The 12,550-nt window shown below is 41.2% G+C and overlaps 1 protein-coding gene across 1 annotated transcript; it reads right to left on the bottom strand.

Annotated features, from left to right (window-relative positions):
• Window positions 1–4,929: 4,929 nt before the first annotated feature.
• On the bottom strand, window positions 4,930–10,793 carry LOC148834159 (zinc-binding protein A33-like). The gene is made up of 4 exons (XM_088916742.1): window positions 10,324–10,793; window positions 7,725–7,745; window positions 5,735–5,761; window positions 4,930–5,611 (listed from the first exon to the last, which is right to left on the bottom strand). Exons 1-4 carry the CDS (start codon window positions 10,586–10,588, stop codon window positions 5,070–5,072), a joined length of 855 nt encoding a protein of 284 aa, XP_088772868.1. The 5' UTR covers window positions 10,589–10,793; the 3' UTR covers window positions 4,930–5,069.
• Window positions 10,794–12,550: the final 1,757 nt, after the last annotated feature.

The raw sequence follows: 12,550 nt of genomic DNA, 5'->3' as shown, positions 1-12,550 counted from the left end.
TGTTGACAGACCTTGGTTTTTCTCTGCAGTTCAGAGATAATTACAAAGGCAGAGGGACGTGCTTTAGGTCACACGAGAAGCACGGAGGTGAGGTGTCAGTTTCTAAAACCCTTCATGTTTCCGTTTCACTTGTCATATCTTCAGTCCGCTTTCATCTTTGTTATAGCCTTTTCTTAACCACAAGCTTCTCAAATTGCGAATGAGTTTCCTGTCTTAGAGATGAGAACTTGCTTTTTTCTTAGCAATAAGCCACATGATTATTTTATTGAAGTACATTTATTAATTACACACAACTATTATAAAAAAAAAACACAAATATAAAGCATAAAACAAAGCAAAAACATTTAAAATGGTAAGAGTTCATTTTCAATAAAAGTAAATAATTAACAGTATTTTCTGGTACGTGGGCTGTGCTAAAACAGCTTAACTAAAAACCTCAACACATGTTTAACTCACAAAGCATGGATCAATGAAGTTGCACAAAACAAATGTGAAAATATGCCAAATGAACACAAGAAGCCCATTAGAAGCATATTTGCTCTAAACACTTGGAAAGAGAATAACTAAACCTAGAGAAAAAAAAGATCAACAGCACAGGAAGTGAGAAACAAACACAACTGAAACTTACAAGAGGGCATGTTCAGAGAGACAGACCATCAGCGTGAACACACACATACTGTACTGTTGCCTCCAAATTTGTCCGCAATCTTTTAAACTTCAATTAAAAATAATTAAGACCAAGAAAAGATTGTTTTACAGAATTCAGAAATCTTTCACTCAAAACGATCTGAAATTACTGACCCATAGAATCACGTAAATCAGAACAAATCAGTCTTTGTCTAAATACACCATGTTTAAATGCAGTGTAGCAAAAAAGGTCAGATGAGATAGCAGAACTAAGGGTGCTTTTATTTTTTCACAAAAAGACAGTGAATGCTGGCAGATTGTTTTAACTAGAACCCTGTCATGCTATCCTGAATGCTCCCACACATATTTCCCAGTGGTATTCCCAGTTCCTTTGCTTTATGCTGCCTCAAGGATGAGCCCTCTAATGACTTGGTTAATGTCCTCAAGGACTCTTGCTGTGATCTTGACAATTAGGCTGATGCTATAACTTCCCTCCAGGACAGTGGCTGTTTGCTAATTCAACAAAGAGCCTAAAACCCTGTGCAGAAACAAATGTGATGCTTTGTGTGGAGGCATGCATAAAGCAACCAAAAATTAATTTGAGTGAGCCGTGCAGAAAGCAAAACCTCAATACAGAGATTAGTCAGAACACAAATTAAATAGCAAAGACAGCAGGAGGGGATGGCAGGGCCTGCAGCAGGTTACAGACTACAAGGGCCAGGAGGTGTCTCTTGATGAAGACCCAGAGCTCCCAGACACATCCTGTGGTAGATGTGAGGTTCTACACAGCATTGCCTTCAGTAAATGTTAAACATACCTCTATAACCCTCTTCACCTCACTTCATCCAGGTGGGGACTACGTGATGGTGGAGGGGAGATGCCATTTCCACATCATCTGCAACAACTGCAACTGGCACCCAGCCTCAATGAATTATTTAATGTTTCACTGCAACAGTTTAAGACTACTATTATTTTCCCAGTGCCAAAGAAATCAAACATAACATAACATGTCTAAATAATTACAGGTCATTGGATCTCATATAACCTGTTGTGAAAGTATTCAAGCAACTTGTATGTGAATATCGGTTTGTCATCCAGCTAGACAGGTACCAATTTGTATACAAGTAGAACTGGTCTGTTGAAGATGGTCTCTGTGCTCCACTCTGTCTTGCAGCACCTTGACTCCCCTAGTACCTACACATTGTAGACAACAGCTCAACCTTTGATACAATACTCCACCAGTCTTTTTCATAACCTAATTGACATGAATGTAAATCAGTCACGTTTCTGGGTTCTAGATTTTTTTTCAGCTGGGCGGAGGTGGTCAAATACATCGGAAGCCCTCACTGCCTAATTACTTTTAATTCAGGTGCCACCCAAGGCAGTCACCACTTCTGAACTTCCTCTATACTAATAATGTGTATCTGCTACTGAATCTGTGACATAAACCAATATAGCACATGATACTACTCTGGCAGGGCTAATATTAACAAAAGACAAACCTCTGCTACTTATATTTATAGCATTTAACGCTTTCTGGACACTCCCCTCAAAGCTCTTTACAGGTAATGGGGATCCCCTCCACAACCACCAGTGTGCAGCCCCACCTGGATGATGCTCCAGTCTGCTCACACACACCAGCTCTCAGTGGGGAGGAGAGCAGTGTGATGAAGCCAGTTCAGAGGTGGGGATTATTAGGAGGCCATGACTGATAGAGGCCAATGGGAAATTTGGCCAGGACACTGGGGTAACACCCCTACTCTTTTCAAGAGATACCCTGGGATTTTTAATGACCACAAAGAGTCAGGACCTCAGTTTTACATCTCATCTGAAAGAGGGCACCTTTATAGAGTATAGTATCCACATCTCTATACTGGGGCATTAGAACTCAAACAGATTGCGGGTGGGCACTCCCTACTGGCTCCACTAACACCTCTTCCAGACACAACCTTACTTTTTCCCAGGTGGTCTCCCATTCAGGTACTCATCCCTGCTGAGCTTTAGTTGGCTGCCAGTGTGAAGTACAGGGTGATGTGGCTGATGGGAATTGATAGGGAGATACTAGAGGCGGTAGATACCTTTAAGTTTTGTGGCATAACAATCTCCTCCACCTTGAGACTGGAGACCAGTGTACACCAGCTAGTGAGGAAAGACCATCACAGACTCTGCTTGCTCAGGCAGCTCAGAAAGTTTGGTGTGTCCCTGAAAGCCATGGTCCATTTTTACAGGGCTACAGTTTAAAGCATCTTAACTTTTTCTGTGATGGTCTGTTTTGGGAAGGTTGCCGCTCAAGAGAAGAAACATCTGGAGAAATAGAGAACTACAGTACTTCTAAAACAACTGGCTGAGACTGATCATCTGTCACTTCCGTATTCACAACACGACTAAATCGAAATGCTCACAAGATTGTTAGTGACTACTCTCACTCAGCTCTTCCCCTGTTTGAGCTCCTTCGCTCGGGAAGAAGACTAAGATGTGCCTAATCTAGAACAGAGTAGTTCTGGAAGAGCACTTACTGTATCCTGAAGCCATTCAGTGACTCAACTCAACACTGTTATAAAACTATTTGTTAAAGTATTTATTGGTGAATTTGTGGATTCTATGTTCAAAGTAATGCAGCATTTTAAAGTATTTTGTATACAATACTGTATGCATGTGTTATTCTGGAATATTTTTTCTCTACTTTGAATCTTTTTATAACACAACAAGAAAAACCCTATAACCCATAGGTTGGCTTCATTTTGTCTTTGGACTTAATCAATTGTAGTCCTGAGACATTTTGTGCTCCCATTAGACGATTCCTAGGTGGCAGAGTAGTGAGCATTGCTGTCTGTGTGGAGTTTGCCTGTTCTCTGTGTTCATGAGTGTTTCTTGTAGGTACTGTAGTTTTCTCCCACAGTCCAACAAACACTGGTAGGTCAATTGACTCCTGGGAAAATTAACCCTGGTGTGAGAGTGTGTGTCTGAGTCTGTCTGCTCTGTGATGAACTGCTGTCCTGTCCAGGGTGTGTGAGAGTGTGTGTCTGTGTGTGTCCTGTGATGGACTGGTGTCCTGTCCAGGGTGTGTGAGAGTGTGTGTCTGTGTGTGTCCTGTGATGGACTGGTGTCCTGTTCAGGGTGTTTGAGAGTGTGTGTCTGTGTGTGTCCTGTGATGGACTGGTCTCCTGTCCAGCCTGTGTGTCTGTGTGTGTCCTGTGATGGACTGGTGTCCTGTCCAGGGTGTGTGAGAGTGTGTGTCTGTGTGTGTCCTGTGATGGACTGGTGTCCTGTCCAGGGTGTTTGAGAGTGTGTGTCTGTGTGTGTCCTGTGATGGACTGGTCTCCTGTCCAGCCTGTGTGTCTGTGTGTGTCCTGTGATGGACTGGTGTCCTGTCCAGGGTGAATGCTTTCTTGCTCCTGGTATTATTGGGATTGGCTCCTGCTCCTCTATGACCCTGAATTAGTAGAAGTGGTTAGAAGATGTTTAGATGGATTAGCAAATTCTCAGTACAGATTTATTTTTTGTGTGGAAGCCAGTAAGCAGTTTAGTGTTTGCCTGAGAGTGTGAGTGTCCAAAGTTGGCTTTTAGCAGAAGGCAACAGGACAAAACGTGGTACCAAAGTTGAACAAATTATTTATGGAAGAAATAAACCCATTTCATTCAGAAACATGTTTTTTAACACATAACAGATAAAATGTATTCATAAACAGCTACTATCGTGCAGTGCAAGGGCATTTCCAGAATTAAGGGATAAGCAGTATCAACATTGTTGCCTTTCATATGTGGGACCTGGGGTTCAGTTCCAGACCTGGGGTGCTGTCTGCATGTACTGTAGTTATTCCACAAATAGACCAGAGGTCACCAATCATAAGCTCACTTACATCTCCTGTACTGTGTGGACAATCTCTTAACAATTAGAGAAAGTGCTTTCACTGGGGTCGTTTGTACAACATTGTCTTATGTCCCATGTTATATGAAGAAGGATTTTATCCTTTTTTTCAACATCCCTATTTATCTTAGTTTTCATTGTAGTTTCAGTAACTTTCTGTCTTTCTCTTTACATTGTTACATTGTTGTTAGAGACGGGGCAGGCAGGTTCAAATATATCAAATGAACAATACATTAACAGGAAATATTTAGCATTTTTTCAAAACAATCAGTTTTAGAATTTTTACAACTTTTTATTGGTAGCTTTGAAAGCACAATTTCTGGCTAATGTCTTAATAATTCCATGTTGCTTTTGGATATTGATATACTGTAGATACTGATCTGAATGTCATTTATGTTACTCTCACAGGCTATGGTTATGTTGGCTTCAAGTAATAGAACTGATGCCTCTTTTATTTTTTGCTGGATCAACAAACCAAACACAAAATAATAGTACACCCAATCTGTGGCAAATCAGTAAACCCAAAAGACACAGCAGTTATTATACATGCTGCCCCTCCTATAGATATTGTGTGTCACTCAGGGGGACTGACAGGAGTGATGATCAGAGGGGCTGAGTTTTTACCCTCATCATTGGTACAGGGGCTGAAGAAAGGGTAGATCTTCTCCCTGAAGTTGCAAGTGAATGTATAAATATGAGACTCCTCCTCCACATTGTAAAAGGAGACCTGCCCCCCCTCATAATCCACATACACCCCCACCTTCCGGGGCCTCATAGTCAGGGGGAGATCAAGAGCAGGGATTGTGTTTGCTGTGTACTTTCCTTTCCTCAGCCACACAGTCCAGAACCCATCCGCAGGGCCCAATGTGATCTTCCCCTTCCTTTTGATGGACTCTCTAGCGACTCCTAAAGTCCAGGCGGACTTATTTTTCACCTTCACCTCCCAGTAGTGTCGACCTGAGGTGAACCCATCCTTTCCCAGGACATCGACACAGGAAGTAAATCTCTCTGGATTGTCAGGAAGATCCTGTCGTATGTCACCATGTCTGACTTGTTTGCCATCCTCAGACAGGATGAGATGGGGATGAGCTGTTCTGGGGTCCAGAGTCACGTCCACTGTGGACAAGAAAGGAGACGAATGAGAAGATCTGTGGATGAACAGTGTTAAGTAATCCCAGCGCACTGAACCTGTACTTTTTGATGAGTTTGACGAATGCTTGAGAAACCAAACAGTCTCACCTGCATTCCTGCGTGCACTCTCAAATTCTGTAAAGAGAAAGAAACAATAGCTCCAGTAAAAAAACCTGTAACAAGATTTCCATTTGTGTCCAGCTGGAGATAAAAATAGGTGTGTCTCACTGCTGTCTGTGTTGAGATCAGGTGTGTGAACAGGTGTGTCTCACTGCTGTCTGTGTTGAGATCAGGTGTGTGAACAGGTGTGTCTTCACTGCTGTCTGTGTTGAGATCAGGTGTGTGAACAGGTGTGTCTTCACTGCTGTCTGTGTTGAGATGAGATGTGTGAACAGGTGTGTCTCACTGCTGTCTGTCTTGAGATCAGCTGTGTGAATAGGTGTGTCTTCACTGCTGTCTGTGTTGAGATCAGCTGTGTGAACAGGTGTGTCTCACTGCTGTCTGTCTTGAGATCAGCTGTGTGAATAAGTGTGTCTTCACTGCTGTCTGTCTTGAGATCAGCTGTGTGAATAGGTGTGTCTTCACTGCTGTCTGAGTTGAAATCAGGTGTGTGAACAGGTGTGTCTTCACTGCTGTCTGTGTTAAGATCAGGTGTGTGATCAGGTGTGTCTTCACTGTTGTCTGCGCTGTCTACCTGCGCTGTGCGTAAGCCGAAACTATCTGGTTTCTGTTACGTCCCAAGGGAGGGAGACAGTCCTGGGTGGAAAAAGATGGTGAGAGTGCTGGTAATTTTGCAAATTGCCCTGTTACAATTAATGGTCAGGAAGTAACAGCTCTACTGGATACAGGCAGTTCAATGACTCTGGTTAAACACTCCCTTGTCCCTGATAGTAAAATTGATTTTGGAAACCAATCATTTAAGGTGTACATGGGGAAAAACAGAAATGCCCTATGACAGAACTTACTGTAGGGGTGGATGCACAGATGTACAGTACAGATGTACAGGCCAAGAAAAACACGCCACCAGCGGCGCATTGCAAAATACTTGGGTACCCCAATGCCTAAGATTGATGGATCTAGTCTTGCTGTCCAGGGATGAGAAGTCCTGATAACATTGCATCTTTACAGTATTATGACTTGTCTCTGCAACCGTTGTTTGAAAAAGCCAACTGAGCCATTGGAGTTCTGTTACAGAGAAGATTATTTCCTTACCTCCAGGTCTGCATCTTTCTATATAAAAAAAGAAAAAAATGTATTAGAGAACTGAATGGTGCTTTTTTCTTTGTCCTTTGCTGGTGGGGAGATGGCAGTTAGCTCACTTTCATTAGTTCACATCACATGCAGCCTGTAAACACTGATCTTCTAGTGATGCTCAGACCTGAGATGCCAACAGCACAGGCACACACCACTACTGTCACTACTGCCACCACTGCACTACTACTGTCAGTACTACTGTCACTACTGCTGTCACGAATCTACTTACTGTCAATAATGCAGTCACTTCTGCTGTCACTACCACAGTTCCTACTGCTGTCGAGACTGCTGTCACTACCACTACTGCACTTCTACTGTCACCACCATTGTCACTAATACTGTCAGTATGCTGTCACTGATAATGTAACTACTGTCAGTACTACAGTTATTTTTGCAGTTAATACACCTGACACTACTGCTGTCACTACTACCAGTATATATACTGTACTACTACTCTCTACTGTATTTGTTACTATAGTCACTGCTGTCACTACTGTCACTAATACTGTCACTACTGCACTAGTATTGTCACACCTATTACTGCTACTGTCACTGTTAAAATGTATATAAATAAAAATTATTGTTTTTATTATTATTATTATTATTATTATTAAGTAAAAATTATTGTTTTTATTATTAGTATTATTATTATTAAGTCAGTAGGCTTACAATTTATTTACAGTTTTTAAATGTTTCTGTGTGTGTGGAGAGGGGCAGGGCGTGGGGGAACTGCAAAATATCTTTAACCCCAAAAAAGGGTTGAACTCTCAAAAAGGTTAAGAACCCCTGGTCTGCTCTTTCAGGAATCATGTAAATGAAGTTTTGCAACACTCTAGCTACTCACCCAGCTCCACAGCAAGCCGGCCTGCAGGCAAAATAAAGGAAAGCATGTGTTGGATGGATTTTAATATTAATTTAAACTGAGATTCTTGCTTAATTTACATGCAGTTTGAATGCTAGACTGCTTGGGTTATGTTATTGTCACAGCTTTCAGTGTTGTAGAAGCAGACATGCACATATGAGTCCAAAAGTTGCTACTGTAACATCTCTCTGTCTAAAAATCAGTACTTTCATCAGTAGAACAATTGCAGTGTTAAAACACAAAGACACACACAGACAGAGTACTTACGCAGTTGTTTTAAAAGCTTATCTGTGGGTAAAACACAAAAGTCAGACAGGTTTAACTTCTACTTTAGCAATACAGACATATTCACTGCTTTCTCTTCAGGGGAACAGCATGAACCAAATCAAATAGTTCTACTGAATTTAGTTTATGTTTATTTCATAACCGTTCAAGTCAAGGAAATGTACATCACATTAAAATTCTTACTGGAAATGTGCAACCATTATATGAAATATTGTAGCGCCCCGCCTGGTGTCTTGGCGGATGCACACCCGGCTAACGGCTGGGAAACGTAGCTGGGGGAAGGACTGAGGGTCTGCAGGATTAATTAACCCTGACTATGTAAATAAAAACTAAGAAGCATTGTGTACATAGTTGACTGTTGGTTACCCCTGTTTCATCCCATGAGGCTGATTAACCCTAAATCTACATGTTCCCATTTCTGTGCTTGTGTGTGTTTAGCTCTTCTTGAGTTTGGTGTTAAAGTCTCTGTTGCCTGGTTACTGGCTGACTGAGGTCTGTAAGTAAAGAGTGTGTGTGCGCGCGCGCGGTACTGAAGAATGTTGCCTTGGTTATTCCTTTATTAACTCCACGTTTGCTACAATATTGTGTTAGGAGCAGTGAAATATAAAGTGCAGGCATTTCTAGTACTTTTTGTGGAGTAAATACAATCATCTGAAGAAAGAATTGTGAACAACCGAAAGTTATACTTCAACCATGATGAAGAATTTCAATGTTGAAATTCTTTCTTCTCTTATGTTACCAAAAATGTTTAAAACTTACCCTTCTCTTTAGAACTCTCATCTTTCAATACAAATTAAAAAACAGGTCAGAAAAAGATCAAGAAAAATAAAAACCATGATAGAATTCATCAGTGCTGAAAACAGTAATTGCACTGATGATCTGTTGTGTGATTCTCCTGGTTTCATTAGTGCACACAGCAGACCTGCTGTACATACAGCGTCCTTGCAAAGATTTATTGTAGATCAAGACCTGCAGTACTTTTGAAATTATATTTTTTATGATGGAAGTTTGAGAACACTACTGTGGTCACTACTATTGCCATTAGTGCCACTACTACACTGTTCAGGGGTAATGCCAACAATGCTCTGACCATAACTGTGTACAGTACCCAACAATTCATGTCCACTACAGGAAGCAGATGCCTGCTTATTCAAACCAAAAACACTCAAGTTACTTAGCTAAGGCTCCAGAAAAATGTCATCTGCGGGCAAAGGAAAACAGAGGATACAGATTGAATAGGTATTGTGTTACTGCTACAGGTTTTTCAAAGTAGTCTAAAGCTGAGAGTCTCAGGAATGAAGGATCAGATCAGAAAAATGTTTTGTTCTCTCTGGTCTCTGTTCTTCATTATCCAAAACATTGTGAGAGGATGGCAGGTTCAGACAAGATGGCAGGTCTTCGAAATATTGAAAATGTTAAATAAATGTTAAATACTCACCGTCCTCATCAGAAGGGTCACCTGTCAATGACAATGAAGGAAAATGTCAGTACGGGTGAAACAGTGATGACTGCAGTAGCAGTACGGAGCTCCACACCCTCACAACCAGACTCCAGCACACAGCTGCCACCCAGCAGGTTTTATGACCTTTCTGACCTACTGCAGTGCAGTCAGTATCATTGTAGAGGTGTATTTATAAAGTATAAATGAACTGTTTTCATTTGTTTTCTTTCGGTACAATACAGTGCACATATACAGTATACAGTATATCACGATATGTAGATAATGTGCATACCGAACTCCAGAACTAGAATAAAGTCACAATGAGTGACTCAAGTTTCTGTTCTGAGTAGGGGCATGATCTGAACTTGTTTTCTGAACTTGCCAGTGGCTGTCAGAATGGCGACCTGTGTGTCTGGATGAGCCAGGAAGCTGCTGAAGCACAATGACTTCGTGCAGCAGGGAGGAGAGTCACACAGGCTCATGAAGTGCATACATGGGATAGTGTCAGTGGGTGAGATCAGGGTTTGACCCTCTCCTGACCTTTCATTTACAACTGTGTATAGACACCTGTTTTCTGAAGCATTTTGATTGTTTTTAAAAACAGAATACATAGCTCAAGTAAAGATAATGCCCCCTTACTTGTTATGACATCCTCCATTTCTGGCAGTGTACTCTAATAATGAACAGCTACTGTATATTTAACCTCTTTTACTGTGATGAGACATTCAATATACATCTAAAAAGGCAACCGCTCTTTAAGAAGGAGAAAAATGAAAACACAAGCTTTTAACTATTCTGTGATGTAAAACACCAAAACATGAGTCTGATTTTAAAAGAATCACCTTTAGAACTTACCACATTCTATCTTGCTTTCCAGATCTGAAGCAACTTTGTTTTCGTGAATGCCACGCAGAATTGCAATTGTCTTTTTAACAGCGCCGTGTTCCTGATAGACAGCAATCAGACGCGTTGCCAGCTCTATAGCATCATAGTTGATTGCTTCTGCTCTAGGGAACTTGCCTCCTCCCATGTCAATGAGCTTGTCCTTAAATCTCTTCAACCTGTCTGAATCCAGACTCTCCAGGCTGTGGATGATGTGGTCCTTGATGGTTGAGCTCATTTTCTATAAAGCTCTTCTCACAGTTTCTCTGTGAATATTTATAGCACAATTACGCCAAATGCACTGTAAAAAAAGTTAAAGCTTAACCCAGTTACTCTGTTGAATACCAATAAAAATGAAAACTGAGGTGATTTCAAGCAAACTATACAGTACAGTTACAGTACAGTATATATTAGTTACACTATGTATGTCTTCGGTCTTGTCATCTCTCTGTCAGAGTTCTTCTCTGTGGCTTTGACTTGCTGACGTCACTCTTCAAACCTGCTGTTTCACAAGTGTGTCTTGAGGCGGGATCTTGGGTAGCTCTTGTCAGAACGTTTTTTCTGTCCTGGTGAACTAAATAAAACTTTTACTTGCCTAAATAAACCTCATACCTTCCTAAATTCAGTGATTATTTTTCTTGTTGTTCAATTTTAAGATCATGATAATCAGGATTTTTTTTTCCACTTGCATTAAATAAGTGTTACATAATGTCTTACAATGAGAACCAGGAGTATTTTTGTCCAGTGAAAATAATTACAGTACAGTAAGAACAAAACAAGTGTTAATTGTTAAAAAGTCCACAGCTCGTCTTGCCCCGTGCAATTCATTAGATAAGCAGTAATGCCTCCAAGATTTGTCTTTTCATGACTTTGATCAGCAGTTATTCCTCCACTGGAAGGGGTAAGGCTTTAAGACTTGATTACATCAAGATATGCACTTGAAAACTCAAAATCACAGCTGTTACCTTGCACACACTGCTTTGCTGTTTTTCAAATGAGCTATGAATGAGAGGGCCCTTCATACACTGCAGATTGCTTATGAAATGGCTCAAATTCTAGAAGAAGAAATACAAAATCAGTCTAGTTTCAATTTTAATACATGCTAACATATTGACTTGAATATTGTTAATCCTCCAAAACACAGAAAGTGTATGAAGGACACTTTGTCTCTTTTATGATTTGCTCAGCAGTTATTCCTTCACTGGAAGGTGTAAGAATTTGAAACACAATTACAAGATTTGCCGTTGAAAACTCAAAAGCACTGCTGTTGCCTTGCAAACACACTGCATTGCTGTAGCTCGAAAGAGCACTGAAAGAGGGGACCCTTCATACACTGCCATCCCAATGGGCCTCCAGGGCTCAGAGACCAGTGAGCAGTCCTCACAATTAATGTACCTCTGACATTAATCACTTTTGGAGTGATCTGGGGTGAACTGTGGCTGATTGGGCTCAGAGACCAGTGAACAGGCATGGGATTGTCCAGGCTGTACAAGAGGAATGTGTCAGAATCCCATAAGACAGCAGCTTCAGCAACTTGGAGCAGATCAGGAGTCCCAGGTGGACAGTGTGAGTGAATTTATCAGTGACCACAGACACACTAATACAGTTCTAGAATCCCACCACCAGAGGGCACCCCAACCTCTACTGCCTACTTCATCTGTGCAGCAGAATCGCAGATCAAGCAGACGGCAGTAGCCACCCCTCCCCAAACCAATTTAAACCCTGCTCCTTGTTCAAGCTTAGTATTGTCGTGCTTAGTATTGTTTTCAATTTTATGAGCTCTTGATCTAGCCTTTGTGGAATTCTTGCCTGACTTTTGGATTTTGGCCTGTTTCCTGACCTTGACTTTTGGATTGTGGGTTTGGTGCTTGATACTGCATTTGTCTTCTGGCTTTGGACTTTCGCTAGGCTCTTGACCCTTGACTTTGGAATTCCCTAATTTACTGTCTTAGGACTTTTGTGACCTTGAAACCTGCATAGGGTCCATTCCTTGTTTTCAGAGCTGTGGACCAGCTTAACACAAACTGCTGGCCTGTGACCTTTACAGGACCTTTACCTTTGTTGATCAACTCAACTGGTGACAAATTTTGATCAGTGAAGTCCTGCAGTATGTTGCCTAGAATATACACTTGTCCAATGGAGAGCTGTTTGGGGGTTTTGTGTGATTTTTTCTCGCATTATGTTTAGTTGTAATATTAAA

Source organism: Atractosteus spatula, chromosome 5, assembly GCF_055471065.1.
Source record: "Atractosteus spatula isolate fAtrSpa1 chromosome 5, fAtrSpa1.hap1, whole genome shotgun sequence".
Classification (NCBI taxonomy): Eukaryota; Metazoa; Chordata; class Actinopteri; order Semionotiformes; family Lepisosteidae; genus Atractosteus; species Atractosteus spatula.
Note: the sequence above shows the minus strand (reverse complement) of the source record. Positions and strands in the feature narration are given on the sequence as shown.

Coding starts and splice junctions, on each gene's coding strand:
- LOC148834159 (XM_088916742.1), bottom strand. CDS start 10,588: ATGAGCTCAACCATCAAGGACCACATCATCCACAGCCTGGAGAGTCTG. Junction 7,746..10,323: donor GGAAAGCAAGATAGAATGTG/GTAAGTTCTAAA, acceptor TTTTGCCTGCAG/GCCGGCTTGCTGTGGAGCTG. Junction 5,612..5,734: donor GAGTGCACGCAGGAATGCAG/GTGAGACTGTTT, acceptor TCTTGTCCACAG/TGGACGTGACTCTGGACCCC.